The sequence below is a fragment of the Podarcis raffonei genome, chromosome 10, assembly GCF_027172205.1.
Source record: "Podarcis raffonei isolate rPodRaf1 chromosome 10, rPodRaf1.pri, whole genome shotgun sequence".
Classification (NCBI taxonomy): domain Eukaryota; kingdom Metazoa; phylum Chordata; class Lepidosauria; order Squamata; family Lacertidae; genus Podarcis; species Podarcis raffonei.
In genome coordinates this window covers 31,291,425-31,317,969 of record NC_070611.1, presented here as the reverse complement: position 1 = coordinate 31,317,969, position 26,545 = coordinate 31,291,425, and the positions used below count along the sequence as shown (strand labels likewise).

At 42.8% G+C, this 26,545-nt stretch overlaps 1 protein-coding gene across 2 annotated transcripts in view; it reads right to left on the bottom strand.

Annotated features, from left to right (window-relative positions):
• HMGA2 (high mobility group AT-hook 2) overlaps positions 1-11,901 on the bottom strand; it is a 135,876-nt gene extending 123,975 nt beyond the window's left edge. The window contains exons 1-2 of one of the 2 annotated variants that reach the window (XM_053407424.1): positions 11,071-11,901; positions 8,568-8,654 (exon numbers count right to left, since the gene is read on the bottom strand). In XM_053407424.1, the coding sequence (XP_053263399.1) occupies positions 8,568-8,654; positions 11,071-11,208 (225 nt within the window). In that variant the 5' untranslated portion in view covers positions 11,209-11,901. The remainder of the gene's footprint in view (positions 1-8,567; positions 8,655-11,070) is intronic. The other variant, XM_053407425.1, reaches the window with a different exon arrangement.
• Between the last annotated feature and the right edge of the window lie 14,644 nt (positions 11,902-26,545).

Below are 26,545 nucleotides of genomic sequence, written 5' to 3'. Positions count from 1 at the left end.
CACTTAATGTGGTACAGTCAACATTCCTCACATATAATTTTATTTTACTCAAGAAAGAGATAAAAGAAAAAACCCACCACAGATTTGTATTCTAGAGGGAAAAATAAGTCAGGCAACGTTTATTTTATGTACTTTTTTGGTGTCAATTCATGTTGTGTCTAGAATGTGGGACAATTCCAGACAGAACAGACAATACGACAATACCTCAAAGATAATGAGGAGGGTTATTTTAAACCAGCCATGACTTACAAGGGGTCTTGGGGGTTCTCATGTTACTTTTCTTTTCCTTAGAGGGACAAAAACTTTACACCAGTAATATGAGGATGCTTCTGTAATGGATGACACAAATGAAGCTACTAGGAACATTAACGGAGCTAGGTCTTCCTCAATGGTCCAGATTTTGTTGTGCTCAAATGTTCTAAGGGAAAAGATCCTGCTAAACCTTCTTAGATACACTAATAGCTAAAATTGTGGAAACCTTAAAGTTGTATTTCTGAGGTTTGAGGGCTCATCACATCAGTCTTTTTTAGAATAATACCATAAAAGTATATATCATTAGAAGGATAATTTAATGCAAACTATAATGCAACAAACTGTGCTGAGTTATCTTTATTCTATCAAAAGTTATAGCCAAATAAACCAAAAAAAGCACAACTGCCTTATGTAACAAGGAGTGGATTTCCTTAACTCAAAACTGACCAATGGCAAACAGAGTGAAGAGAGTTGACTGGTCACCTAGAAAGCAATGCAGTAGCCCTGACTAAAGGACAGTCACTGACTGTGGAACAGAGAGGGAACCTCCAACCTGTGGCGTCACTTGGGCCAAGCCCACCTACCATACAGCCAATATCATATACGGACGTCAGGTGAAGTTGAATCTTCCTGAAATGGATTTGGAGGCAAGGTGCTTTGAAGCACCAACTATCAGCTGATTATCGGGGCTTCAAAGTACAGAGCAGGTCTCTCTGCAAAGACCAACAATCAGCCAATCACGAAGAGAGTCCTGCATAGCCAAGAATCAGCTGCACAGCCTACATCTTATTTGGAATCCATCTTCCAACTGAACTTGATAGTAGTAGCTCATGAAAACACAGAGATGGAGCCCTCTCAGTGAAAGTTCAGGTAGCCATAGCAAGTCTGAGCAAAGAGTTCCACCATGTTTGCCTCTGCATTCTTGTAGCCTTTAAAGAGGAACTTAAATCCATACCTGCAGCCTACAGAAAACCTCCTCCAGATATTACTAGAAGTGCCAACAGTTCAATTTGGCAAGTTTACTAGCATTAGGCTAGCCACACTTCTTCAGTCATATACCCAAAGCCACTCTCAACATCTAAACTGATTCCTCCACTTCTCCATTTACCATTATCCAGATCAGCTCAAGGGAACCAATCCCTCCGGGGAAGCTTTCCAAGGCCACACACCAATTATGGGAAGGTACAGAGGCAAATGTAGACATAGAAACAAATGTAATTTCCCCCCTTCATTCACTAGGCTAGTTTCCACATAAACTCACATACCCTTCTCTCCTCTTTATCTATATAAGCAAGAGGCATTATTAGAGTTCAAGGATGCATTCCAGTCGGGGGGGACACTCCAGGAGGCTGCACAGTAGGGAGTGTGGCCTGGGGAAAGCTCTGGGGGCTGGATAAAAGAGGCTTCAAGGGCCACATTCGGCCCCCAGGCCTGAGGTTCCACAGCCCTGATCATAGGGTTACGGTCCCCTTGCTAAGTTCTACCATTACTGTGCATTAAGTCATCACAAGCTATGCCCATGATCTGTGGCAATCTATATCTGCTTAACCAATTCAATATGCTGCCTAATTCTATTCACACCTTGATCAAGTTTAAGGCGACTTGCTTCTGGTTGTGTTGCATCACAGCATGTGACCAAACATGATGAGGCATGATTTAACTCAACGTTTAATACATTTTCCTATAAACAGGAGAAAAGGGAAGAATGCTTATTAGATACAAGGTTTAAAGGTGCTTTGTTTTGTTTTGTAAACAAAACAGCAGAGTCTGATTTACGTACATCTTTGTAAGCAGTTCATAAAATAATTTGGAAAAAGATCTAGCCTGAGTAACCTCTGAAGTGAGCCTGAGGAAAATGCCTGCCATCATTCAATTACAATCAGGAATTTACACCAAAAGTCACATGATCACAGAAGCCATCAACCACAGTTGACTTGTGCTAGGACAGATGGTTGATTATAAGAACATAGGAACATATATGGGTCAGATCAATTGCCCTACTAGTCCAGCACCCTGTTGTTGCAGTGGTCAATCAGACAGTATTAGAAACGGAGATATATAAGCTAGGTGTTACAATCACCAAAACAGAATGTTGCCATTTGGGAACCAGACGGCTCTAAAGTCATATTTTTCAAAACAATTTTTTGGTTCCTGCAATTCATTCTCATTGTGCAGATAAAATATAAAAGATAGAATTCTACAGGGTGTGTTGCTGGTGTGTGAAAGCAGTTGAGATCCAAGGATCCCCAGGTACGCACCTCCAAATGGTGGAGACGGCAGGTGCCATCCTGGCACCCTGGCATCTTCACTTGGCAGCAAGTGGCCAATAGCCAGGGGCAAAATGCTCCTGGCGCCTGGAGAAGTTTGAACGCTGCAATCAGATGTCTATAGGATGCCTGGTGCTGAACACAACACCACCCTCACCACCTGCAGTTCCCAGAAACTTGGTATAATCTTGCACACTGCTTTGCTCACATCTACACAGCATGAAATGCATTTATGCACCAATTATTTTAGATCCACTGACGATGTCCTTTTGCTACAACCGATGTGCTACAATTAATGTGATCGTGACATGAAAAGGTGTGTGTTGTTTTTAATCCGTTCCAAGACTTTGCGTTTCAGAATCGCGCTCCAAATGATCAGCTTGCTGCAGCAAGGGCTGGATAAGACATGTTGAGCCACTGCCTTCATTCCAGTTCGTCTATAAAAGGACACCTTTGTTGGGAACTGCAGGCTCTTAAAGGCATAGCTGAATGCAGGTGCTTTTCCTTCACTACATGGTCTCGCACCCTGTGTGCAACCTGAGGGTCTTGGCTGTGTTTCTATTAAGTCCTGATGCTATAGTATGCATTTCAGTAGCCTCCTGCCTGTCAAGTTCAGGGAGCCCCTATTCACACGTATCAGGCTCAAAGCTAGGGACCTGGTCCAAGTCCTCAGCCAGTGGTCCTGCAGCCTCTAACTTGGTCTTCTGCTTACTGCTGGACTCCAGTGTCAACATCATAATGCATTCCACGAAAGTCAAATCTGCCTCTTACTCGTCAACCAAATCCCCAACCTCTATGGGGAAAGGGAGGGGCAACATTACAAAAACTGCCCCATCGAAAGGCCAGTCACCAGAGCCAAACTGACATGCTTAGAATGCAACTGGAGTGAATTCATACCTGCTGAAGCAGTCAAATGCCTGCTTTATCATACACCAGTTCACCAAGCATTCACTGCACCAGACCTCAGTTGACTTTAAATAGCTTTGCAGTGGCACAGTCAATGTGGATGCAGTTACAAACTGTACATGCTATAGAAAGCACATGACTTGCTTCACCTGGACCACACTTTATAGCCATCTGTTCCACCACCATATCGTCCACTTACCAATGTGGTCACAGCAATTGGTGCAAAGTCAATTGCGAGGTAAAACTAAAGCTGAAGTATTCGTTAGGGCTGTCATCTGTCAAATATTTTCTGTTTTATATACTACATTAAAAAGAAGTCCAGATCATCAAGATCAAATCTGGCAACGGTCAAGGAATAACCTGAAGATGATAAAGTGAAGGTAACATAACAAGAGCCAGTTCTATAATATGCTCCATCGTTGGACCAGGGAATCACTTTTTAAACAAAAAGATGATCGGTCTGTGACAGATAAAACCCTGTTAAAACTGCCACACTGTGTTTGCGATCTTGACCACAAAAGAAGTGATTGACTTCTCTTTTCACCCAAACTTAAATAAGCAGCAGTCTACATATAGACAAGGTTTACACTTGCAAATCATGCTTCATCGTCCAAGTCTGATTGTGGGCATTTGACTGAGGAATAGAAAACATAACCATATTTAAAGGATATTCAAGCACAATCTTGGCTTCTTGTTTTAAAGACTCACAAGCCCATTTTCCTAGTGCAAAATGTGTCTTGCCCCAATACAAATGTTACAAGAATTCCTATTCTTAACGTAGCTTGCTTTTCATTATTTAATTTCACCCTAATAAAACATTTATTTTCAAAATACATTTATACTTTTAAAACTAGGATGAACTTGATCTGGCATCACCTCTAATCTCTTAGGTGTTAATTATCTCTGTGTTTTTATCAAGCTCAAGCCCAGAACATGAACAACAAAAAAACCTACATTGCAGAGCAGGAACTGTGATATTTATATCCTTTCAGAAATATGTCTATGGGGTGCCTTTATAGAACATAAACCACCCATTTCCAAATGTTTAGAGAATAGGTTTTCAACCCCCTTGGCAGGGGGTTGGACTCGATGGCCCTTGTGGTCTCTTCCAACTCTATGGTTCTATGATTCTATTCTAATAACGTCAGAATTTGTTTGGCGGGAGGGGCACAGCTCTAAATATCTATGAACACAGTGAATGCACTTCTCATCTTTTGATTTATTATCTCTCACCATAATTTCTGCATGGATTCAAACTTTACAAATTTTATTAGATTATGAATTCATTTAGTTATGGCTTTTACCTGCCTAGACTCTTGAGATTTGTTCAGCGGGCATGAAACACACTGCTCAAATGTTCCTGCAGCATTTTGTATGAATTGTCAAGTTTCACACTGCTAAACTCCTAACAAGCTCAATTTGGGGATTTTTAATGCCTTTAGGCCAGTTTTCAAAGTCCAGACAACAAGCCTTGCAAGTTTGTTTTTTTTAACCAACAACTCACCATGCACCAATAAATTTTAAATGCATACAGCATCAACATCCCAGGACAAAGATTTAAAGGTATTTGTTGTTGAAATATAACAAAGCAATCTACCTCCCTATGTGCATTTCTTTAAAAAAAAATTCCCTGTCAGTTCTGTAATACATTTTTAATTATGATGTGCAAGAGTTTGCAAGAGAACACCTGATCAATTAATCATGAGTGCCTTCTTAGGTCTCCTCTGTGAATTCTAGCCATGCACGTTTATCTGGCATGTTGTAGGCATAATACATTTCAATTAGCTCCCTTTGAAAAAGAGGCCACCCATTCTTCAACAGAAATTCCAGCCACTTTTCACTGCATATAGAACCATCTTTAAAGGGTAAAATGCTCTTCAGCAGTGAACAAGCACTGCTTTGAAAGATGGAAATAAAACCATATGGAAGCTTTTTTAAAAAAATGAACAAGCATGCCTCACAATGATACAAATGATTTCCAAGAGTTGACATCCTCAAAACTGAAGCTTTTTGCTTTTGTTTAAAGAACAGATATTTTGCAATAATTCCAAATGCTCTGAAGGTGTAAACCTTAACCTTACACACAAAACCAGGGAATTCTTACAAGTGTAGAAGTTGCAACGCAACCATGCTGTTCATATATGGAGTTTCCCCATTCATTCCAATGCAGGAGGTACACCTGTGTAAACCATCTTCCATTAAAGTGGGTCTGTTCCCTCCATTGGAATGAATGAATGAGGCAACTTGTACATCCAAATGCACACTCGGATCTCTAGAATAGGATTGGTTATACAGTGGTACCTCAGGTTACATACGCTTCAGGTTACAGACTCCGCTAACCCCGAAATAGTGCTTCAGGTTAAGAACTTTGCTTCAGGATGAGAACAGAAATTGTGCTCCGGCGGCGCAGCAGCAGCAGGAGGCCCCATTAGCTAAAGTGGTGCTTCAGGTTAAGAACAGTTTCAGGTTAAAAACGGACCTCCGGAACGAATTAAGTACTTAACCTGAGGTACCACTGTGCAGTATATACTTCCTTGCAAGCATTCCTACCAAGTTTTGACTTTCTAAAAACAGATAACAAACCAACTCATATGTGAACATTTAAACTACATAAACAAAAATATCAGACAGAGATCATTTGTTTTGAGTTCAACCAGCATGCAGGTTTTACTATGATTTTTGCTATGAAAGGTTTACTAAATGTTTATTTACTAAGATGTCCATTTGGAACAGCTTACATAGCCCCAGTTTCAATGAATGGTAGTTGCCCAGCTGCCGCATTGCAATATTAGACAACTTCCATTCATTTCAATGGGCACCAAACTGATTATTTATACCCAGCATAAATGAAGCAGTGTTGATATGATTCAGTTGAAGAAACTAAAGTAAAGTCCGACTGGTACCTTTAAAATCATCAATTATTTTAATAGCAATGATCTGACCTTTGACTAATTTTATTGTGAACAATAGTGAGCAGCTTTTGTCTTCACAAACTGAGAAAACTCTGCAGCTCCAAAATTAAACTGCTTCAGTCTGTAATTCTGCCTAAAATTCACTTTATATTCCAAAATGTTCCTACAAATGTAGGCTGATTATCATTTCTCCATAGGCTTGCAATCCTAAGCATCCTTTTAAGTCCCACTGAAATCAATAGTGTGTGCATTAAAATAATTTTGGTAGGAAGTTTATTTGTTGTTTAAGCTCTATAAATTTTTAAATGTCCCTTGCTGTAAACGCAATTTTAACTGCATATTATAAAGACTATCCCTAACACTTATTTTTGCTTGACCACTTACAATGTAATCTTATATCTACTTAGAAGTAAGCCCAGTGTGTTCAGTGGGACTTGCGCTCCCAAGTAAGTGTGTGTATGATGATTGCAACCTAAGAGGTTCAAAATGATAGAACTTACTTTGAGTTGTAGATATATATCTCTTTTGGATATATATCTCTAAAGCACAGGTACCTAACCTACAGCCCTTCAGATGTTATTGGACTCCAACTCCCATTATTCCTGGCCACTGGTTATGCTGGCTGGTGCTGATGGGAGCTGGAGTCTAACAACATCTGAAGGACCACAGGTTAACCACCCCTGCTCAAAAACTACATGAGGAACAGCCAACTAAGAATGCTACAGGGAGGCTAGGGTGACAAAACCCTTAACAAAAGGGAATGGACCACTTAGCTGGCTGAATATACCTTTTTAAACTTCAGCTGCTAAAGAGAGAAAATGGGAAGAGCAAATTAAGAGAGAGAGAGAGAGAGAGAGAGAGAGAGAGAGAGAGAGAGAGAGACAGAAGGGAAAGGTTTTCTGTAGTGATATCCAAAGGTTAAAATAAAACAGACACAAGACCACAGTCAGTCCCTAAATAAAATTTATCATAACTTGCTGTGGTATTTTATAACCCTGAAAACTATCAAACATAACAGGACTAATTCCCACAAGCACAAACCACCATACTAAAAAGTATCTATAATCTGAGGAGCCCACAACAGTCTTCTAAAAGGCATTCTGCCACAGAGCTTCTAACAATTACACAGCTAAAGAACATACACCACAGTTGACATCCAGGTTTGGTAAGACTTTTTGGGTTAAGAACTTAATTTGTTCTGGAGGTCCGTTAAGAACCTGAAACTGTTCTTAACCTGAGGTAGCACTTTATCTAATGGGGCCTCCCGCTGCCGCCGCTTGATTTCTGTTCTCATCCTGAAGCAAAGTTCTTAACCCGAGGTATTATTTCTGGGTTAGCAGAGTCTGTAACCTGAAGCGTCTGTAACCTGAAACGTCTGTAACCCAAAGTACCACTGTACTTGTAAATTAAGAGTGCTGGTGCTAACTGCTGGGTGACTTGTCTACAGAAACATGACTCCAGTGTTTATTTTCAAAGCTCCATACAACTGTTTCTTAATGTCACTAGTATTCTTCTAGTAAAAAAAAATATTATTAGCCCAGTATTTGTACATTTGTTAGATAAAAAAGTTCTTTCACTTCCACTGAACCTGAAAGTGTTTTCAAAAACCAACTGAGGACGAAAAGGATTCACCCCTTCATTACAACTAATCTGTTGGTGTCTCCCATCTCCTGAGAATATTCAAAATGTAATGATGGTTCAAAAAATGGTTTCTATTTTCTTTCAAAAACTTGCCTCCAAAATGAATCCAGCAAAGAACATAAGGCATAAGTTAGCATAGTGCCCTAGAACACACCCTATAATAATTTCTGATAATTAACACTTTTTCAGAAACATCCTGATTCTCAGCAAGGCATCATTGGTTTTATGCCCATCCACAAGTTTAATGAAACACTCAGCTGCAGCAGACAGTTTGGATATAACATAGAAGCCTGAAGAATTAGCATTTTTAGTGATAAGACATTCAAAATGTACTTAATTCTCAGCACTCAATTTTTATTTCTTCTACAGCAGCACCCTAGAGTGCAGAACTTAAATATGTTTAAGTAGCAACCAAGGATTGCTAATTTCAGAATGGAAGGAAAACTGTCCCAGAATGTACTGGCTCCTCCCAGAACACCCCTTCATGAAATATTATTAAAATGGCACAAACTCTGCAGATTAGATGTTCCACAACTGAAATCCTTTGGACATTGACTGATAGGTGGCTGGTAATATAAGCAAGCCTCACCTTTTGCGCTGCTTTAGAGGGACTCTTGTTTTTGCTTCCTTTAGGTCTTCCTCTTGGTCTTTTAGGAGATGGCTCTCCCATTGGTTCCTAAACACAGGAAAACATGCTATTGTGGCAAGAATCTCGATAAAGATCTGAAACACAACGTAGGGCACTTAACATGCACAAAACAAACAGTGTCAGTTACTCAATCAGTTTCAAGAGTGAAATAAAATAAAAAGAGCAGAAAAACATTAACGTGAGTGCATTTTACTAAAACATTTGTTCATGCCTACTGGAAGTGAATGACAAACTAATGAAAATGTGTGTATGCTCTGACACTCTTTCCATTCTTTATATAAACTTCCCCAACCTTTATAATCAAGGATGACGTTTGCAATTCTAAGCATTCATGGCTTTTCACAATCGATTTATAATTACTGATTTAATTTACATTTGCAATCACATAAGAGGTTTAATTTCGATGTAGATTTCCAATATGAAAGAACTTAAAAGACTGAAGTCTGTCTAAATTACAGTTTAAAAAAAAATCTGAAAGTTACAAAGAGAGTTGTGTCTTGTTCTATAGCTTAATGTTATATATTGTGTGGAGCACTGTCCTGGTAAGCCTGGGCTCCAAGGTATACAAAAAGACTGACTGTTTTCACTCTGTTCCCCACTGGTTTCTCTGTTTGATAGTAAATAAAATCATCATCTGAATATGATTTCAGTTTTCAGATATTCCAAATATTTATTCAGTGAATCATATGGACTAAAAGAAAATATATATCCATCTCCTCCACATCCACTTCCAAATACTGAACATTTCATTTGGATTACAGGATGCGGTAAGACTAATTAAATTCAGTTTGTTAAAGGAGTCTTGGAATTCTCCCTATTGGTAAACTCTTGGGCTAGAAAGGAAATTTAGTGACACAATATCCTTCCAAAGGAGTCACAACAGAAACAATGCTGAACACTGAATGGGAGGGGGGAAAGAGGGGAGACACATTTGGGGGGGGCTCTTTCTGTGAAATCCACTGAAACCCTAAACATTCCATTCTCAAATCTCTCTCACACACACTTTTTGCGAAAACAAAAAAAAAAACAGGCTGGGGTAGGTGGGTGAGCTGGGAAAGGGAAGGAACGTCGTGATAGCTCAACAAAGGTAATGCAAGGGGAGGGGGCTTGCAATCCTTCCGAAAGGTATTTTATTGCATTTCGCTCGAGAAAGGGGGGGGGTGGACATAGGAGCGGCTGGGCGTGAGGACTTTGGGGGTGCTCATCCACCCTCGTTCTAAGAGGCGCCCTTTCAGAGGCGTTTCTGGGCTCAGATCGGTTTGCTGATCATCTGATTTGCCCTGAAAGGAAGTGGTTTGACGATAATGAATGAAGTAAACTTTTTTAAAAAACGAAAGGGGGGGGAGAGAAAAGCCCGCGGAAGTCAAGATTTAAATGCACTTCGCGTATCCCTATTGCCCGATCGCTATTTCCGAGGATCTCGAAAACACTGCAAGCAGCAGCAGCAGCAACCCCGGCCAGGATGCAGTTTTCTCCACGCCGGCTCCGCAGAGCTACAACTGCAATGCTTAATTGGTTGCATTCGCAGACTTGTGTGCGTGTGTGTAGTAGAGAAAAAAACCCGGTATCCCCACTGGCCTGTTTACTTAGAGAAGTACAAAGTATTTCTGGCGTTCCCACTGCCTTGTGCAAAGAGGCAGCGAGAGCCAGGCGTCTTTCTTACATGATCGGCGAGCAAAACCGAGCTCGATTGTGGGTTGCCAGAAAGTGCCCGAGGAGATTTGGGGGGGGGGGCTCCCCCAAGCCAGAATCACCCCTCCCTTTAAAAAAAAAAGCAAACCGAGTTTCCCGGTGCGTAGGGTGGAAAGAGATAACGCAGACATGCAGGCGATCAGGGAGGGTTTCCTTTTGTACATACGCACCGAAGGAGTGTGGCGCGTTTTTTAAACCCCCCCATAGCCAAGATAAGGAGGACCGGGGACGGCAGTGCCCTCTGGGAGACCAACTATACACACACACACAAAAGACGGAGACGTAGCAAAGGCAGCCGGGGAGCCCAGCCTGCCTGCTGCTTCCCCTGCACACCCCTCCAGTTTAAAAATCTGCTCGAAGCGCTGGTTGGTGGGATCCGAGCTGCTCTGCGCTCCAGAGCGAAATAAACCCTCCCGGGCACACAATAGAGAAAGGCCGAGGGAAGTTTTCGCCTTTTAAAAAGAAACAAGCGCGCGCGCGCGCCCGGAGAGACAGACGGACAATCCAGCACACACACACACACGTTCCTCTGTCCTCGCCAAGAGGGACTCCCCCCCATCCTCTTTCCCGCAGTCAGCAAATGCACCCGCCGCCACAACAACAATAACAGCAGCAGCAACCACCACCACCACCGTCGCATCTCCAACCACGCACCGCTTCCTCGCCGCCGGGCACGTGCCCTCCCGGTGTCCCCCCCCTCCTCCTCCGCCAACCCGGCTTTGCGCGCGCTCTCCGCGTCCAGGCTACTAACTTGGGGTTGCTTCCTGGGTCTGCCGCGACCCCTCTTCGGGGGCTCCGAGGTGGCAGGTTGCTCCTCGGAAGCGGCGGCAGCGGCGGCGGCGCTTCCCGAAGTCGAGGGCTGACCGGCTCCTTCGCCTCGCGCGCTCATCGTGGCTCCTCGCTCGGGCTGCAGCCGCGCTCTCGTCGCCTCCGCGCTCGCCCGCCCGGCCAGGCACCTCGGAAGAAAGCGGCAGGCGCCGAAGGCGAGCTCGCGTGCGCGCTGCCCCCAGCAGCAGCAGCAGCAGAAGCACCACACCGGACGTCCTGGTGCTGCCAAAAGGAGAAAGGGAGGAGGAGGAGGTGGCGACGACGGCGGTGGTAATAATGGTGGTGTTGGGTGTTTGCTGCAGCCTCTTTTTGCAATTTGGAAAGGCAGGAGGACGCAGCTTTTGGAAGGGGGCTTTCCCCCCTTTTTTTCCTTTTTTGCTTTCGGGGGGCTGGGGGGGGGGGGGGAGAGGCGTCGAGGCTGGCTTGCAACGCCGCCACGAGAGAGCAGGAAGGGTGGGCGGTCGGGCGGGACGCGCGCGCTCCTCGTCGTAGGCGAGCGGGGGCTCCGCAGCCCTCCGGTGCGTTTCAGCTCCAGAGGAGACGCATGGCAAAGACGCGCAGAGGACCCAGCGCGCCTTTCGGCTGCCTTGAATCAGGCACGCCGGGAGAGGAAGAGAGATCGGAGCTGGCGGGGGGGGGGGGCTTGAAAATAGAGCTATAGTTGGATAAGCGCGGAGGGATTGGACGACAAGGGTCTCTCTCTCCTCCCCCCACCCCCCAAACAACCACCACGATGCCGGAGCCTGGGAGTGAGCTGCCTGCTGGGGATGGGAATAGGAGATTCCTGCCCCCGGTGGCAACTGGGATGAGGGTTGTGAGGTTTTTTTAAAAAAATAAATAAATGGGGAAATGGGAGGGCGTTGGGGGTCGGCGGAGGGAAAGGCCACCATGAGGAAAAGGAGGCGGCAAAGCTACGGGGGGCGGCGGCGGTCGGGGCTGGTTTTGGACCTAAGAAATTACAGTATTAGAAAGATAGCAGCAATGGATGGAAGCGCAGCCCCCCCCTGTAACTCCTGAAGTAGCCGATCAGTTTTGGTGCCCAGCAGGAATGCAGCAACTACAACTGGTACCTGTCAGATGTTGGTACTGGTAGCCATTTTGGGGCCAGGCCACCAAATACTGTTGAAATCCCCTCCCAGCACATACAACAAGCCTTTTTGGGGTCGGACTGGGCCTCAGAGACCAGTACTTCTCAAATTATCTACCGGGGTTAACAGTTCCTGCTCTGTGCCAGCCACAGTGTGTTTTTGGTTCTGCTCTGAAAACCTCCATAAATTAATCGGGTTGCTTTTTCTAGGTGGCATTTTTCAAAATGACTACTAACGTGACTCAGATTTCCCCCTGGGAAATGCATCACTTTCTGCTATTCAGAGGTACCAAAGAAGTTGACACGGTGGACACTGTCAAGAAAGAAAGAAAAGGTTGCTTCTGAGAATCTTGCTCTATGCACACCAAACTATGACTGGGTTCACACATCACACTAAGCCAAACAATGGCTTCGCCTGAATGAACAAAGCTGTGGGTACCCAAAGGAAAAAAATGGCATCCATTTTGCTGTTCCCCCAGCCCTGCTGCCCTAAACCAAGGTGGTTCTTGGTTTGATGGCCATAGTTTGCTTGGGAGAAACTGGCAACAATTCAGGGTCCCCATGGAATGCCAAGTCAAACCATGGCTTAGCCTCTTATACCTGGTTGACCATATTCTGACAGAACTTTTTTTTATTAGTGATCACTTTTATTTGACAGGTGATTTCTGATCCTTTTTCCTTCCATTTAAGAAATGAACCGACTGGTCAAAGAACTGGCAAGTTAGGATCAAAATCAGCACACAATATTCATTTACCACCTCTCTCCATTGGTTTCGTGGCCTTTCCTGGCTCGTTCTGGTTGCCGTTCACAATGCTATGGTGACACAAGCCTCAAATGGCAGAACTGCCCTCAAACTCTAGACCAGCCTTGCCCAACTTGGTGCTGGATTACAGCCATCATGATCCCTGAACATCGGTGATGCTGGGTGAGACTGATGATGGGAGTTGTAGTCCAACAGCCCCTTGCCTGCCCATGTCATTGTCAGTGTCTCAGTTGTATTACAGTAGTACCTCAGGTTAAGAACTTAATTCATTCTGGAGGTCTGTTCTTAACATGAAACTGTTCTTAACCTGAGGTACCACTTTAGCTAATGGGGCCTCGCGCCGCTGCCGCCCGATTACTGTTCTTATCCTGAAGCAAAGTTCTTAACCTGAGGTACTATTTCTGGGTTAGCTGGGTCTGTAACCTGAAGCGTCTGTAACCCGAGGTACCACTGTATTCTCATCCGCTCATCTCAAACCTCATTCTCATACCTCGCTTCATATAAAAAATAAAATTATTATTATTATTATCCATATTCCTTCTTAAATCCATTGCTCATTCTGCACCCTTCCTTTTGCCTCTGAGCTTCTTTACCTCCTACAATCTTTTCTCAGTGTAAGTTTTTAAACCTCAGCCGAGCTGACGGCATTCTCGTTCCTCACAGAATTTGCCTGCAAACTGCTTAAGTTTCCTGAACAAACATTCTGAGCTATCCCATAAGCTCAGCCAATCTGTGCTAGAGATCTGCAAGCCACAAACACAATATTGATACTTGGGACTATTATAAGTTATCTGAATACAGAAAACATTCTTCTATGTTATGCATGTGTACACTTGCATGTGCGTGTGTAAATGGGTGGCTCGTTAAGTTCAATTTCCACTGATAAATATAAACTCCAAATGCATCGAGACCGAGAGGCCAAATGTAGCTCTTCAGTCTTCTCTATTCAACCTTCCAAAATATTTGGCGATCCAGAGTCTGACACCCAAAATTTAATCCCAGCCACACCTCTCACTGGTCCTCCTGCTCACATGCCTCTGTGGCCAGAAGGTGTCCTTGGACAGTGATAATTCACCTCACTTGTTTGGAGGGCGGATAGAGAGGGACCACTGATTTTGTAGGGGTGGAATGTAGACTAGTGTCCAAAGAGAGGAGTCATTTCCATTGCCTCTGGCCCCACCCATCCCTGTCATGTGGCCCCTGGGAGGATGGACTTGAGGAAAAGTGGCCCTTGGGAGGACACTTGGGACTGAGCAGGCTGTAATGGACACCTCAGAAGCAACAGGGTCAACTCAAGATGAAAATGTTGGGGCTTTGGACAGTGCAAGGGTAGAGTGGATAGGAAGATCAGGGAAATGAGAGAGTGGAAAACCTTAAGATGCTGATGATTACCTGTACCTGTAGGAAGCAGGAACATAAGTGTTCTCTCTGGTATTCACAGTGACCTGACATCTAACGTAAGGTATGCCCGTGGTCCTTGGAGTGGTCTGGTATGAATTCTTGGGGCGGGGTCAGACTGGACCTCCAAAAACAAGATATCCTCCAGAAGCAACCACAGAAAGTGTTATGATGGGGAATGGAAGATAAGCAGTTTCACAGCTTCTCCGGAGCCTTGCATAGTTTCTTATATTATTGTTGCTATTGTTATGACTTGTATGCTACTTTTCAGAATCAGCTCCTCCCAAAGTGGCTTAACAGTCAAACAACTTTGTTAAATAATCATTCAAATCAGTTAAAATAACTCAGTAAATAGAAAACAGTCAGGCAGTAGATAAACAACAACAACAGCCCAATGTTCAGCCACTGCAGTCCTTTCTTCCCAAGACAGGATCACATGTGATATGTCACAATCAGCTCAGTTTGTCTCAGCCAAAAACCGATTGAAAAATGAAGATCTTTACACCTCATCTAAAGGAAGTCAAAGTGAGAGTCTCATGCAAATCTTGAGGGAGAAAGTGGGGGGCAGGGCACCATCAAAAAGGTGGCATTTCCTGTATCCACCAATTTTAGCCATTGGTAGTTCCAGGATCAGGGCTTCTGAAACTCATAGGAGTGCAGTCAGTCTTAAAATAACTTGGTCCTAAACTGTTAAGACCATAACTAGCACTTTGAATGGGGCCTGCAAACAGCTAGCTCATGCCACTGGTACCATATCAGAGCAATAGGCTCCAAAACAGCTAGACAGCTGCAATTTGCACTAACTGAAGCTTCCAAGCCATCTCCAAAGGGAGCCTCTCATAAAGCATATTGCAGATGTCAAGGTTAGATGTAACCAGGGAATTGATAAATAAGGCCAGAACTACCATACCTGCAGTGGACCATAGCTGGTGTATCAGTCTGAGCTGATAAAAGGGGCTCCTACCCATCATGATCACCTGCGCTTCTATAGATAACAAGTCTAGGAGCTAGGATAACAAGTCGGGCAGCAGCAGGACTGCAATCCCATCCAGAACTGGTTGAACATCACCTTCTAAATTAAGTGACTTGCCCACCCAAAGCAACTCCATCTTACCTGGTTTAAGTTTCGGCTTGTTCCCAAGCAAGCAACCTGAGTTTCCTGGAATCTTCCCAAATGAGTAAAAAGAAGCAAAATGGGCTTAAAATGAGACTAAGAAGTAGTGTGAAAACCTGGTGTGGAGAGGGACCTCAAAGACAGAGCAGAATGAACACAGGTTTTTGGGAGAAACTCTTAAGGATTATGTTTCCCACCTGGTGGGGTTAGCCACTAGTAGGGATGAATCAGTTTCAGTATCTCATTTTTCCAACCTTAAGGTCCCCACATTTTTGCAGAAATTTGCAATTTACTTTTAACAATCCTTACGAGTATTCAGTGGAAATTTCACCAAACCAACATATTTTTTGTTTTGATTAGTGTTTTAAAACCCACTTCAAAAATATTTTTTCAAAAGCCGTTTCCCCTAATTATTATGTTTTATATATTCTGTAAGCTGCCCAGAGTGGCTAGAGAAACCCAGTCAGATGGCCGGGGAATTATTATTACTACTACTACTACTATTATTACGTGGAAGACAGGAGTGCCTGGCGTGCTCTGGTCCATGGGGTCACGAAGAGTCGGACACGACTAAATGACTAAACAACAACAACAATTATTATTACATTGGATATTTGTATGTTATTTTCACTAATAACACACATTCCCCAAATAAGTAAAGTTTTATAAACATTGTTTGGTACAAGAACATCATTACAAAATTCAGATAAGTATGACTTAAAGAGGAAAACTGTGTTTTGGTCTCCCATGTTGGTTCAAGAAGTGCAAACCTAGGTAGTTTCTCATTAAATGCACTTCCCGTGATGGACATATCTATTCTTGTGCACATTGGTACTTGAACCACATCACAAAGTGCAAATTCAGGAGGATAGATGTGTTTTGGTATGCTGGCTCAAGAAGTGCAAACTGAGAAGTTTCTCAATAAAGGGCAAACAAAATCAAAATTCTCTCCTGTCCCTCACTGCTAGCCTACTTCCTTGAGAACTCTGAAAAGTTAATACTTTAATACACTTCTCCTGTGAATCTGGTACACATTAAGCCAGAAGAGTTTGTGGGCAAGATGAGCTACAGGTTTGGGAGCAGTGACCTAGAACATCTCTGGATTTGATGCTATGTTCAACCTAAGATGCATTATAAAATAGAACAGATGTTTCACCCAGGCCATCCTCATAGTACTTTCCTCCAGAAACCCTGGGTAGCAAACAAATTTGAGGCTACCACTGGAGACTTTTCACTACTCCCTCAAATCAGGTTGATTTTCAACCCCCTTTCATCCCCCTGTTGCGAAATGTTAGTGCCATTTAGAGACGTGTTTCACTATCGTTACACAAAGATGTCGTCACATTGTCACCGGGTAATTTAAAATACAGGCAACCTCCCATTTATGCACATTCAATATGTGTGTGACTGCACACACACACACACACACACACACACACATCGTGCCTAACCCAGAAGTGACCCCAAAAGTCACAAAAAGAGGTGGAACGGGGTGTTTTCAGGCTTTTCCAATGGGGTGTCAAATATATGCGATTTCACTGATGCGCATGGTGCCTCGGAATGTATCCTCCACATAAATGGCGAGTTGCCTGTATGTGACTATTTAGATAAGTGGCAAAAGGCATAGAATCACCAATTTGGCAGTGGTGGTTAGCTGTGGAAACAGGAAAAAGGGCGTCATTCACAGAATTTTAAATCTCAAAATGAACTTTCTATTTCTTCTCCTTTCTCTTTGAAATCCCTTAAAAAAAACCACAAACCCGAAACATGGCTTCACTTTTAACTTTAAAAATGCTATATTGACAAATATATTGTTCCCCAAAATATTTATGTTCTACTTTTGTACCAAAATATCAGGAGGCATAGGTTGGGCTGGCTCCAATTTTGGCTAGTTCCCGATACCACTTTATCCCATACCAGGCTTTTTGAACTAACAGCATTAATCTATGCAACATAATATGACAGTTGAGTAATTGTTCTTTACCGATTTTGATCTTGTGTTTTCAAAGAGTTTACTGATTGTTTTGATGTATTTACTGTGCTGTGACTGACGCTGGGGTAGTTCATGGCAGAGGGTGGGAAATGAACCCAACGAAATAAATAAATTCTGCTAATGGCAATAGCCTGTCTCTATCAGAGGATAGCCTGAACTTTAGGGAAGAAAAGAATTATAGGCATGAGACTTGTTCAGACAATTGTTAAAATGTACATTGTGATATGACTCATGGGGTGGGATAGAAATTTTACTATTGTTTTTGGTTGTATAAATGATTACTACTTAGCAGTGTTTATTCTGCTTGCTGCTAGGAGATAAAAGCATCCCAACTAGAATTGTGAACTTGCTCGCCATTACATGCACAGAAGGCCTACTGAAATTCAAGGGGCGTATCTGTTCTTGCCTTTGCACAGGAATGCAACAGAGAGGGAGAGAGAGAAAGAGAGTGTGCATTTAAATACACCCAGAGTGGAATCTACACACATATAAAAACTGTTCTGAAAATGCTTCTTAAAAAGCATTAAAAAAAATACATTGAATTTTCCATAAGGCTCACCATCACCATCTAGTGTCACGTTGTATACTGCACTTAAAACACACTTTAAACCTTTTATTTGCAGGTAGGTGTAGGTGTAGCTGAGTCCCAGAAGCATTAAGACTTTGGTTTGAGCAAAATTACCTAAAAGCAAGTTCCACTGCAATCAATGGGATTTATTAGGCTCACAGAACATATATTCAAACTAAGTTGACAACATTTGTGGTTCTGCAACAAAATGTTGCAAATCCCCTAAGAGGATAGTTTTTATTCAGGGATTCAGCCAGACCTTCTAGTGTCATGTAAGGCTACCAAAGAGAGATCAGGTGGTCTCCTGAAATGATAGTAGAGGGCAGGGTGTGTGGTCTGGGTGCCTTTGGAAAATCTGCATTACAGTGGACACTCAGATTGTGAATGTAATCTGTGCAGGAGGCACATTTGCAACCCGCAGCACCACGTCTGCACACATGCAGGTGGCAATTCGGTGCTTCTGCGCATGCGCAAAGCATGATTTAGCTCTTCTGCGCATGCATGAGCACCGAGACCCTGAAGTAACCTGTTCCGGTACTTCTGGGTTTGGCGCGGTGCGCAACCCGAAAACACGCAACCTGAAGCATCTGTAACCCGAGGTATGACTGTATTCTGGTTTATACAAGCCCTAAATTGTTGTTGTTCACCAGAAAGGATTAGCAAAACTGCAGGCCTGTGAGTGCAGGATTGCAGAGACCATTTTGTCCTAACAATGGCTGACCCAACATTTCTCATTGGTGTGGTATTTCATTTCAGAACTGCTTTTAGTCTGTAAATATTGTAACATCTAGTGATGATGAGCAAACCCACTTGGACTTGATTTGTATTGGGACCAGTAATTAAGAGTGATATTAGAGGACTTATCATCATCATCTTCATCTCCAAAATTGCAATCTAAGTCAGATTAAAAACTATGGGGAGAGGAGAATGGGCTGGAGTTGTGCACATTATGAACATGAGAGATTTGTATAGCGCGTGGGGTGATTACAAGTCTTAGTAATAACATTGGGAGTCCTTTGGCTCTAGCACTTCCTGTTCATATCCAATGGGAGTCTGTGACAATGTTACGCGAAGATGCTGGAACATTCTGATGCAATTAATAGTTCCTAAACTTCTTCCAAGGAATCCACACTTCCTGGGAATCCAAACATACAGAATTCAGGGACCATTCAAGACTGCAAATATATATATATTTCTTATATTCACTTAAATGAAATAAATAACTTGAACTCATGTACAAATAAGTCCGTTGCAAAGCAGATTCACGTCTATGACAGTGATTTGGTAACAGTGACGCTAAAATACTTTCTGGGGATTATATTAAATTGTTTGTCTCCGGACTTCCCCAAAAGGTACAGTTTGTACTATAACAACACATCTTGTCATCTTTGTGATTTGAAAATGATATATGTTGTATAATATACTTTGAACTGCACAGATGTGCAATAAACACATGTCTTTATTACAGGCTTATGCAGCAAAACATCAATGAGGTGTGGCTCTAGTACAAATTTTGCTTCGGGTTCACTTTGTTCCTTCATCCACCCCTGTTAATTACACAATGAGCATATGCCCTGCAGAGCTGCTCATTTATTTATGATTATATCATGGCTTCTCACCTAAAAATTTTACAGGGGGGGAAAAACCCTCAAAGGGTGCTGAACAGCAGACTAGGTAGAAGTAGCTATATTTATTAAAGAGAAGGTCCCTTCGTCCCGTCTGCCTCAAAGCCTTGCAGGTTCAGACTCCTCCTTCCGGAAATAGCTAGCAGTTGGGAAGCAACCCGGCTACCTGCCCATAATCAGTGGTGCCAAAGACTATGGAAACTGGCTTTGATGGGCAAATTAATGCAGCAAATATGTGTGGCCAATGGTCTTACCTAGTCATATTTTCAGAAAAAGATGGTATCCATTCCTTCCACATGTTAGCAAAGACCTTTCAGCCAGACTTCTTACTGAAAGCCATTAATCATTTTGGACAGGTGTACTTAACCTTGTGGTGATTTTTGTCTTTTGAGAGAGACCCGATACATGATTTGAATGGTCTCTGCTGATGTTTAAGAACACATGTCTACCCTGCTGCAAGGCGAATATGTTGTTGTTGGGGTAAACACTGAAAAATCAATACAAATATAGTTTTCAAAAGGGATGCTCATGTCTGCCCTGCATCCTGCAAATGGTGCGTCACTGTTTATTGCTCACCTTCATTTGATTGTTTGTTGCTCAGTGGAGGGCACAAAGAGCTGGCTGTCTAAAAACACTCTTGTTTCGTTCTTTGTTTCCTTGTCCTTATATCTCACCCCTTACTTCCAGTGGAAACCCTAAGTCGTCTTTATTATAAATAAGTATTTCTAGAATAATGCAACAGCATGGCATGATCATATCTACTTGTAAATAAGCATTTTTTAAATAAAAAAATCACTTAAAACCATTTCTACGAACACCTGATAAATGTTATGGACCTTAGCAATGAATGCTACTGATTTCCTGGTTGTCGGTCCTTTATTTTACATTTCTTTAACTTTCCCATGAAATGTCCAAGGCGCCTAACAACGTCCAAGACCAATATAACAAACAACAGTGCAACAACAAAGAGAAAAACAGCACATAAAGTCTAAGAAGTCAATCACTAAAACACACACACAAAATCTTCAGAAGCAATTCTCACAGAACACCTCCAAAATCCAATACCAAGAGGTCCAAAAGTGATTCCTACTGCCCCAAGATGTTCTGAAATGAGAGCTATTAACACCTGCAATAATAGGCCATCAGCAATAGAGGAAAGTGGGCTTTCAAGGAAGAGTTCTAGAGCTAAGGCACATCCACAGAGAAGACCCTCTCCTTAAAGGTAAAGGGAGCCCTGACTATCAGGTCCAGTCGTGACCGACTCTGGGATTGGGGCGCTCATCTCGCTTTATTGGCTGAGGGAGCCGGCGTACAGCTTCCGGGTCATGTGGCCAGCATGACTAAGCTGCTTATGGAGAACCAGAGCAGCGCATGGAAATGCCATTTACCTTCCCGCCAGAGAAGGTAACTACTTGCACTTTGATGTGCTTTCGAACTGCTAGGTTGGCAGGAGCAGGGACCGAGCAACGGGAGCTCACCCCGTCATGGGGATTCGAACCACTGACCTTCTGATTGGCAAGTCCTAGGCTTTGTGGTTTAACCCACAGTGCCACCCACGTCCCTTACCTTAGCCCAAGACAAATGTGCTTCAGATATTGGTAGACCACATAAGAAAGCATCTATTTTCTACTTGCAACTCTCAGGCAACAGACACAGTCTGTCATGAATGGCTTAGAGGACACCCCAAGTCTGGAAGCTAGACAACAACTTTATTCTCTATCCTAAACAAGAACAGCACACCAAATGAAGTGCTTGTCTCTACCCAGATCAGAGGCAGATTTAGGGCAACATGGCCAGTTCCACTGCACTGGGCGCTGCAGGATGTCATAACATAGGGAATTGTGCAGAATGGAAGGCAAGAGTTGAGAGGCACCAAGTTTTGGTCTCGTACAGGGTGCCGCTGAAATTTGAAAGACCAAAGTCCGCCCATGCCCAGATACTACTAAGTCTGGTACCACCTAGTGACTAATCTCTATAATGACACTATCCGCAGCATCCGCAAGCTGGAGGTGAACAAAAGAGTAATTTTTTGTTTATGTTTTTCCTGTATATATGTGCAAACATGAATAAAAATTTATTTAAAAAAAAAGAGTAATTCCTACAGAGTTTTAATCCACAGACGCAATGTCAGTGTTGGGTCTCCTGGTGAACTAAGGGACTTTGCTGGTTCTTCATAGTCTCATATTATGGTCCCATTGGTGTAGAAACACAAGGGCATAAAGTGGGCTTTTTGGGGTACAGTGGTACCTCGGGTTACAAACACCTCGGGTTACAAACATGGGTTACAGACTCTGCTAACCCAGAAGTAGTATCTCGGGTTAAGAACTTTGCCCCAGGATGAGAACAGCGGGAGGCCCCATTAGCTAAAGTGGTACCTCAGGTTAAGAATGGTTTCAGGTTAAGAACAGACCTCCGGGACGAATTAAGTTCATAACCAGAGATACCACTGTGTTTGGCTTTCCACACACCCTCCAATTCTCTTTACTGTGAGGGCCTGCCCCACTGCCCCCTCTGGTGCTTACCTCCTATGGATGCAGATCAGGCATCACCAGAGCTTGCTTGTGGAGATTGGCTGGGAGATGAGGTAGATAAGGAACAGCTGGGGAGAGATACAGCTGCTGACATTGAGGCGTCAGATTCCCTCATAGTTGAGGAGGTAGGGAAGGGTTGGGACAGAGTGGGCCTGTCTGGAATTCCAGCTGTGTCAAAGCCCAACAAATAAAAGGTGCTGGGAAGGCACTCAAGAGACTGGCAGGCCACCATGTGAGGCCTCAACCTGTGTGCAGCTGGTGCTACAGCAGGAAAATGCCGAAGGGTATTCACTAGGGGAAAGTGGTGATCTAATACCCTGTTCCTAATAAACAATGGTATACCGAACTGTTTTGTGGTTGTGGTTATCTGTGTGCAGAAAAAGGGGGACTGGGGCATGGACACGAAACCTTTTGATGCCCATGGAAGGCCAACACCTATTCTTGTAACTTCAGGTAGTTATATTAACGTATTAATCATGCTTCAACATTCACGAACATGCAAACCACAGCTCAACATCTGGAGTGCTAATACAATGATGAAGTGGTGGAAGGAAGCGACATATATTTCTCTAGACAAGAACTCGCTGCATCTCTCTACAGAGAATAAATATGTACTAGACTATATATTACATGCATGTGTATTTATTTAAAGGTAAAACACATTTCTACTAAGATTAATTAATAATACATGTACTGTTAATCAAAAATCATTTAGTTCTGTGTTTTCTTTGGAAACAACGATTTTACAAATTATGTGAAATGCCAGCAAATGAGGGCACATTTCCCTCCTAACTGTATGAATAGCACTTTTCAATTTGTCATTGTGACATTTCCCCCCCCCCCCTTTGAACTTTAAGTGAGCTAGCCGGGGGGGGGGGCTGTTCTTTTCAGAACATTACCTAAACATTTTTTAAAAAAAAAAACATTTATATGAGAAATTTAGTTGCAAAATATATCTGCCTCCCGTGCCACTTTTTTAAAAATACAAATTGTACAGTAATAAATTTGTAATCTATGTAAGAGGGCATTAGAAAGAAAAATGAGGTTACTAAGTAATTCATATTCATATTCAAGGCAACAATGACTGATATTCAAAAAAAAAATTTTTTTTTTTAATGACTGATAAAACTTCAGATAAAATTCAAAAGAGGAGCTAGGTTATCTGTTGTATCAAAACTAGTTAGTTGTATCCAATGCTCTGTGAGTGGAACTCTTCTCATGCAACTATACTTCTCCTCCCACTTCTCACATGTGCCCCCCAAATCTGCTCCAGGGGGTCCCCCAACCCCCTGGAGCTGATTTTGAAGGCACATGGTAGGCTGAATGAGGGGGGGGAATTCTGTCCTTGCACTAGTGAAACAGAAACATCAGATACCACTCAGTGTTTTGGGGGCACTTTAAAGACTAAGACTAAAGACTAAGAAGGCTGACCGCCGAAGAATTGATGCTTTTGAATTATGGTGCTGGAGGAGACTCTTGAGAGTCCCATGGACTGCAAGAAGAACAAACCGATCCATTCTTAAGGAAATCAGCCCTGAGTGCTCACTGGAAGGACAGGTCCTGAAGCTGAGGTTCCAGTACTTTGGCCACCTCATGAGAAGAGAAAATTCCCTGGAAAAGACCCTGATGCTGGGAAAGATTGAGGACACAAGGAGAAGGGGACGACAGAGGACGAGATGGTTGGACGGTGTTCTTGAAGCTACCAGCATGAGTCTGACCAAACTGCGGGAGGCAGTGGAAGACAGGAGGGCCTGGCGTGCTCTGGTCCATGGGGTCACAAAGAGTCGGACACGACTAAACAACTAAACAACAACAAAAGACTAAGAAATATATTGTGGCCTGCTTTTGTAAGCATGGGACGACTTTCTCAGCTGCATGAAGCACATCAAGCAAATTCTTACCTACAAATGTTTATGCCCCCCCACAACCCCCCATTAATCATGCTGTGAGTTGAAGTACACACATCACCCATTCTCCTCAACATGACTTGTAAATGGGGAGCAGGGAAGAAACAGACCAGGACAACATCAGACCCCACACAACAACAACAACAACACCCATGCATAAAAGCACAAGTGAATTTGTAAGAGGCTTCTATTGAAAGGAAGTCATTTAAATCCTGGAATCATTAGGACATTGGTAGATATATAGCACATTTATTTTTGCGTACTTTGCAAAAGTGTAGCTATATCTTTGATTTTCGCACCTAGCCCAATATCCCAAAGGTAAACTGTCCTCCTTCGCTTTTGGGGGATGTGTGCAAAGGCCTTTCGAGGCATCCAGGAAGTCTCTATCCTCCTGGCCTCCTGAATTGTATTGCCAGCCTTAAGCACCTGCTACTTTGGGAAAGGCTGCTTTCCCAGTCTTCATAGCATTTATTCTGCAGTCCCTGGGGTCACAAGCTGAACACAAATTGGCTGCAGCAGAGACCAGAAAATGGGGGCTGTTCCTAAGCTAAAGTTGTTTGGAAGGGGGCTTATTTTTTTCTGCTTGTGAGGGAGATGTTGTTTTTCTCTCAAATCTCAGAAAACCATCACCTGGAGGCAAGCATAAAACAAATACCACAGTATCCCTGTGCAACAAATGGGACATAGCCATTCCCCCCTCCTTTTTATAATAAGGCCCTGAGCTGACATTATGTGATATTGCAGGAACCCATTATGAACACACCAAACAATGTACCAAGTATAAAATAAAGCAAGCCTACTTACTTTGGAGGGTCTTTCCTATGAGAAACTCTGCAGAGAATAGTCAAGTTACATTAGGAACTATGGTAACTAAAACACAGCGGGCATATAGGTATTCACTACAGGAAATGTAATATTATAAGTAGTAATAAAAAAAAGTTCGTAAAATGGGATTCTGGCAAAAGCCTAACCACATTTGCATAAAGGTTTCTCCTAGGGTTCCATAGGATCAGAGCAAAGCCTCACAACACGAAGTACCCTTGGGTTTCCCCTAGGAATTTGAAAGACCCAGAGCGTGGCAGGTGGAAAGCGACTGGTTAAAACTGCTCTTCTGTTTCTGACAGTTTCCACTGTTACTCCACAAGGCGCTTTCTATATATTGCTTGCCATATGGTTTTGGTATTAATTTACTCATTTTTATTCTGTTTCGTTTCGTTTCTTTCCACCTTCTCTCATTCTGTCACAAGAATATTAAACACATTTAAGGCTTCTTGGGGAATTTCCCCCACCTTTGAGAAATTACCTATTGCTATCTTCCACATGCAAGTCCAAGGTTGGACTTTCAAGGCAGCCGAAAATGTCAATGTTTTATTCATTTAAATCATTTCTATACCCCGCTTACATTTCAAAAAAAATCGCCATCGTCATCCCTACAGCATCAAAGGCAACATTACTAAATATCCAAATAAAACATTACAAATGGAAACGAAATACAAAATATAATAAAGCTCTGCATTTCAGTAATTATTTTTAATCATAGCTATTTGTTTTTTAAAAAGGTAAAGGGACCCCTGACCATTAGGTCCAGTCGTGACCGACTCTGGGGTTGAGGCGCTCATCTCGCTTTATTGGCTGAGGGAGCCAGCGTACAGCTTCCAGGTCATGTGGCCAACATGACTAAGCCGTTTCTGGCAAACCATAGCAGCGATTTGTTTTACGCTGCTTTAAATTCCTGAAACCCATATAGACTAATCCCATGCCTTGAAGGAAAAGTGGTATCTTTATGAGATGAAGGTCATCTCACATTTAACAGGCCCAGTGTGACTGAATGGCAAGCACAGGGCAATTGTATTCGGGAGGTCTGGATTCAAGACTTTGCCACACAGTCACCAGAAGAGCTTGCCTGCTGGATCAAGCCAGTGGCCCACCTAGTCCAGCATCTTGTTCCCACAGTGGCCAACCAGATACCTTTGGGAAATGTGCAAGCAGGACCTGACCACAAGAGCATACTTCCTTCCTGAGGATCTTAGCAACTAGTATTTAGAATCATTGCTCTCTCCTACCCTGGAAGCAGAGTGTAGTCATGGGAAATGAGGGCAAGTCACATTGACTTTCAGTTGTATCTGAAGGGTGGACTTGACTCTTTTAGTGGGGCAGAATCTGCAGTCTCTCCTTTTTGCTTAGTTTTTAGCTTTTTACTTGTATTGCTCTGTTTTTAGCTTTTTGTAATTATTTTTAATCGGTCTTAATGTATACCCCTTTGAGTTACTTGGAAATTCAATGAACAAATATACAAATGTTTGATGTTTTACTGTGTTTTATGTTTTAATTTGTCGGAAGCCACCCCAAGTGGCTGAGTGGCATGTAAATAATGAATTATGATGATGATGATGATAAATTATTATAAATAA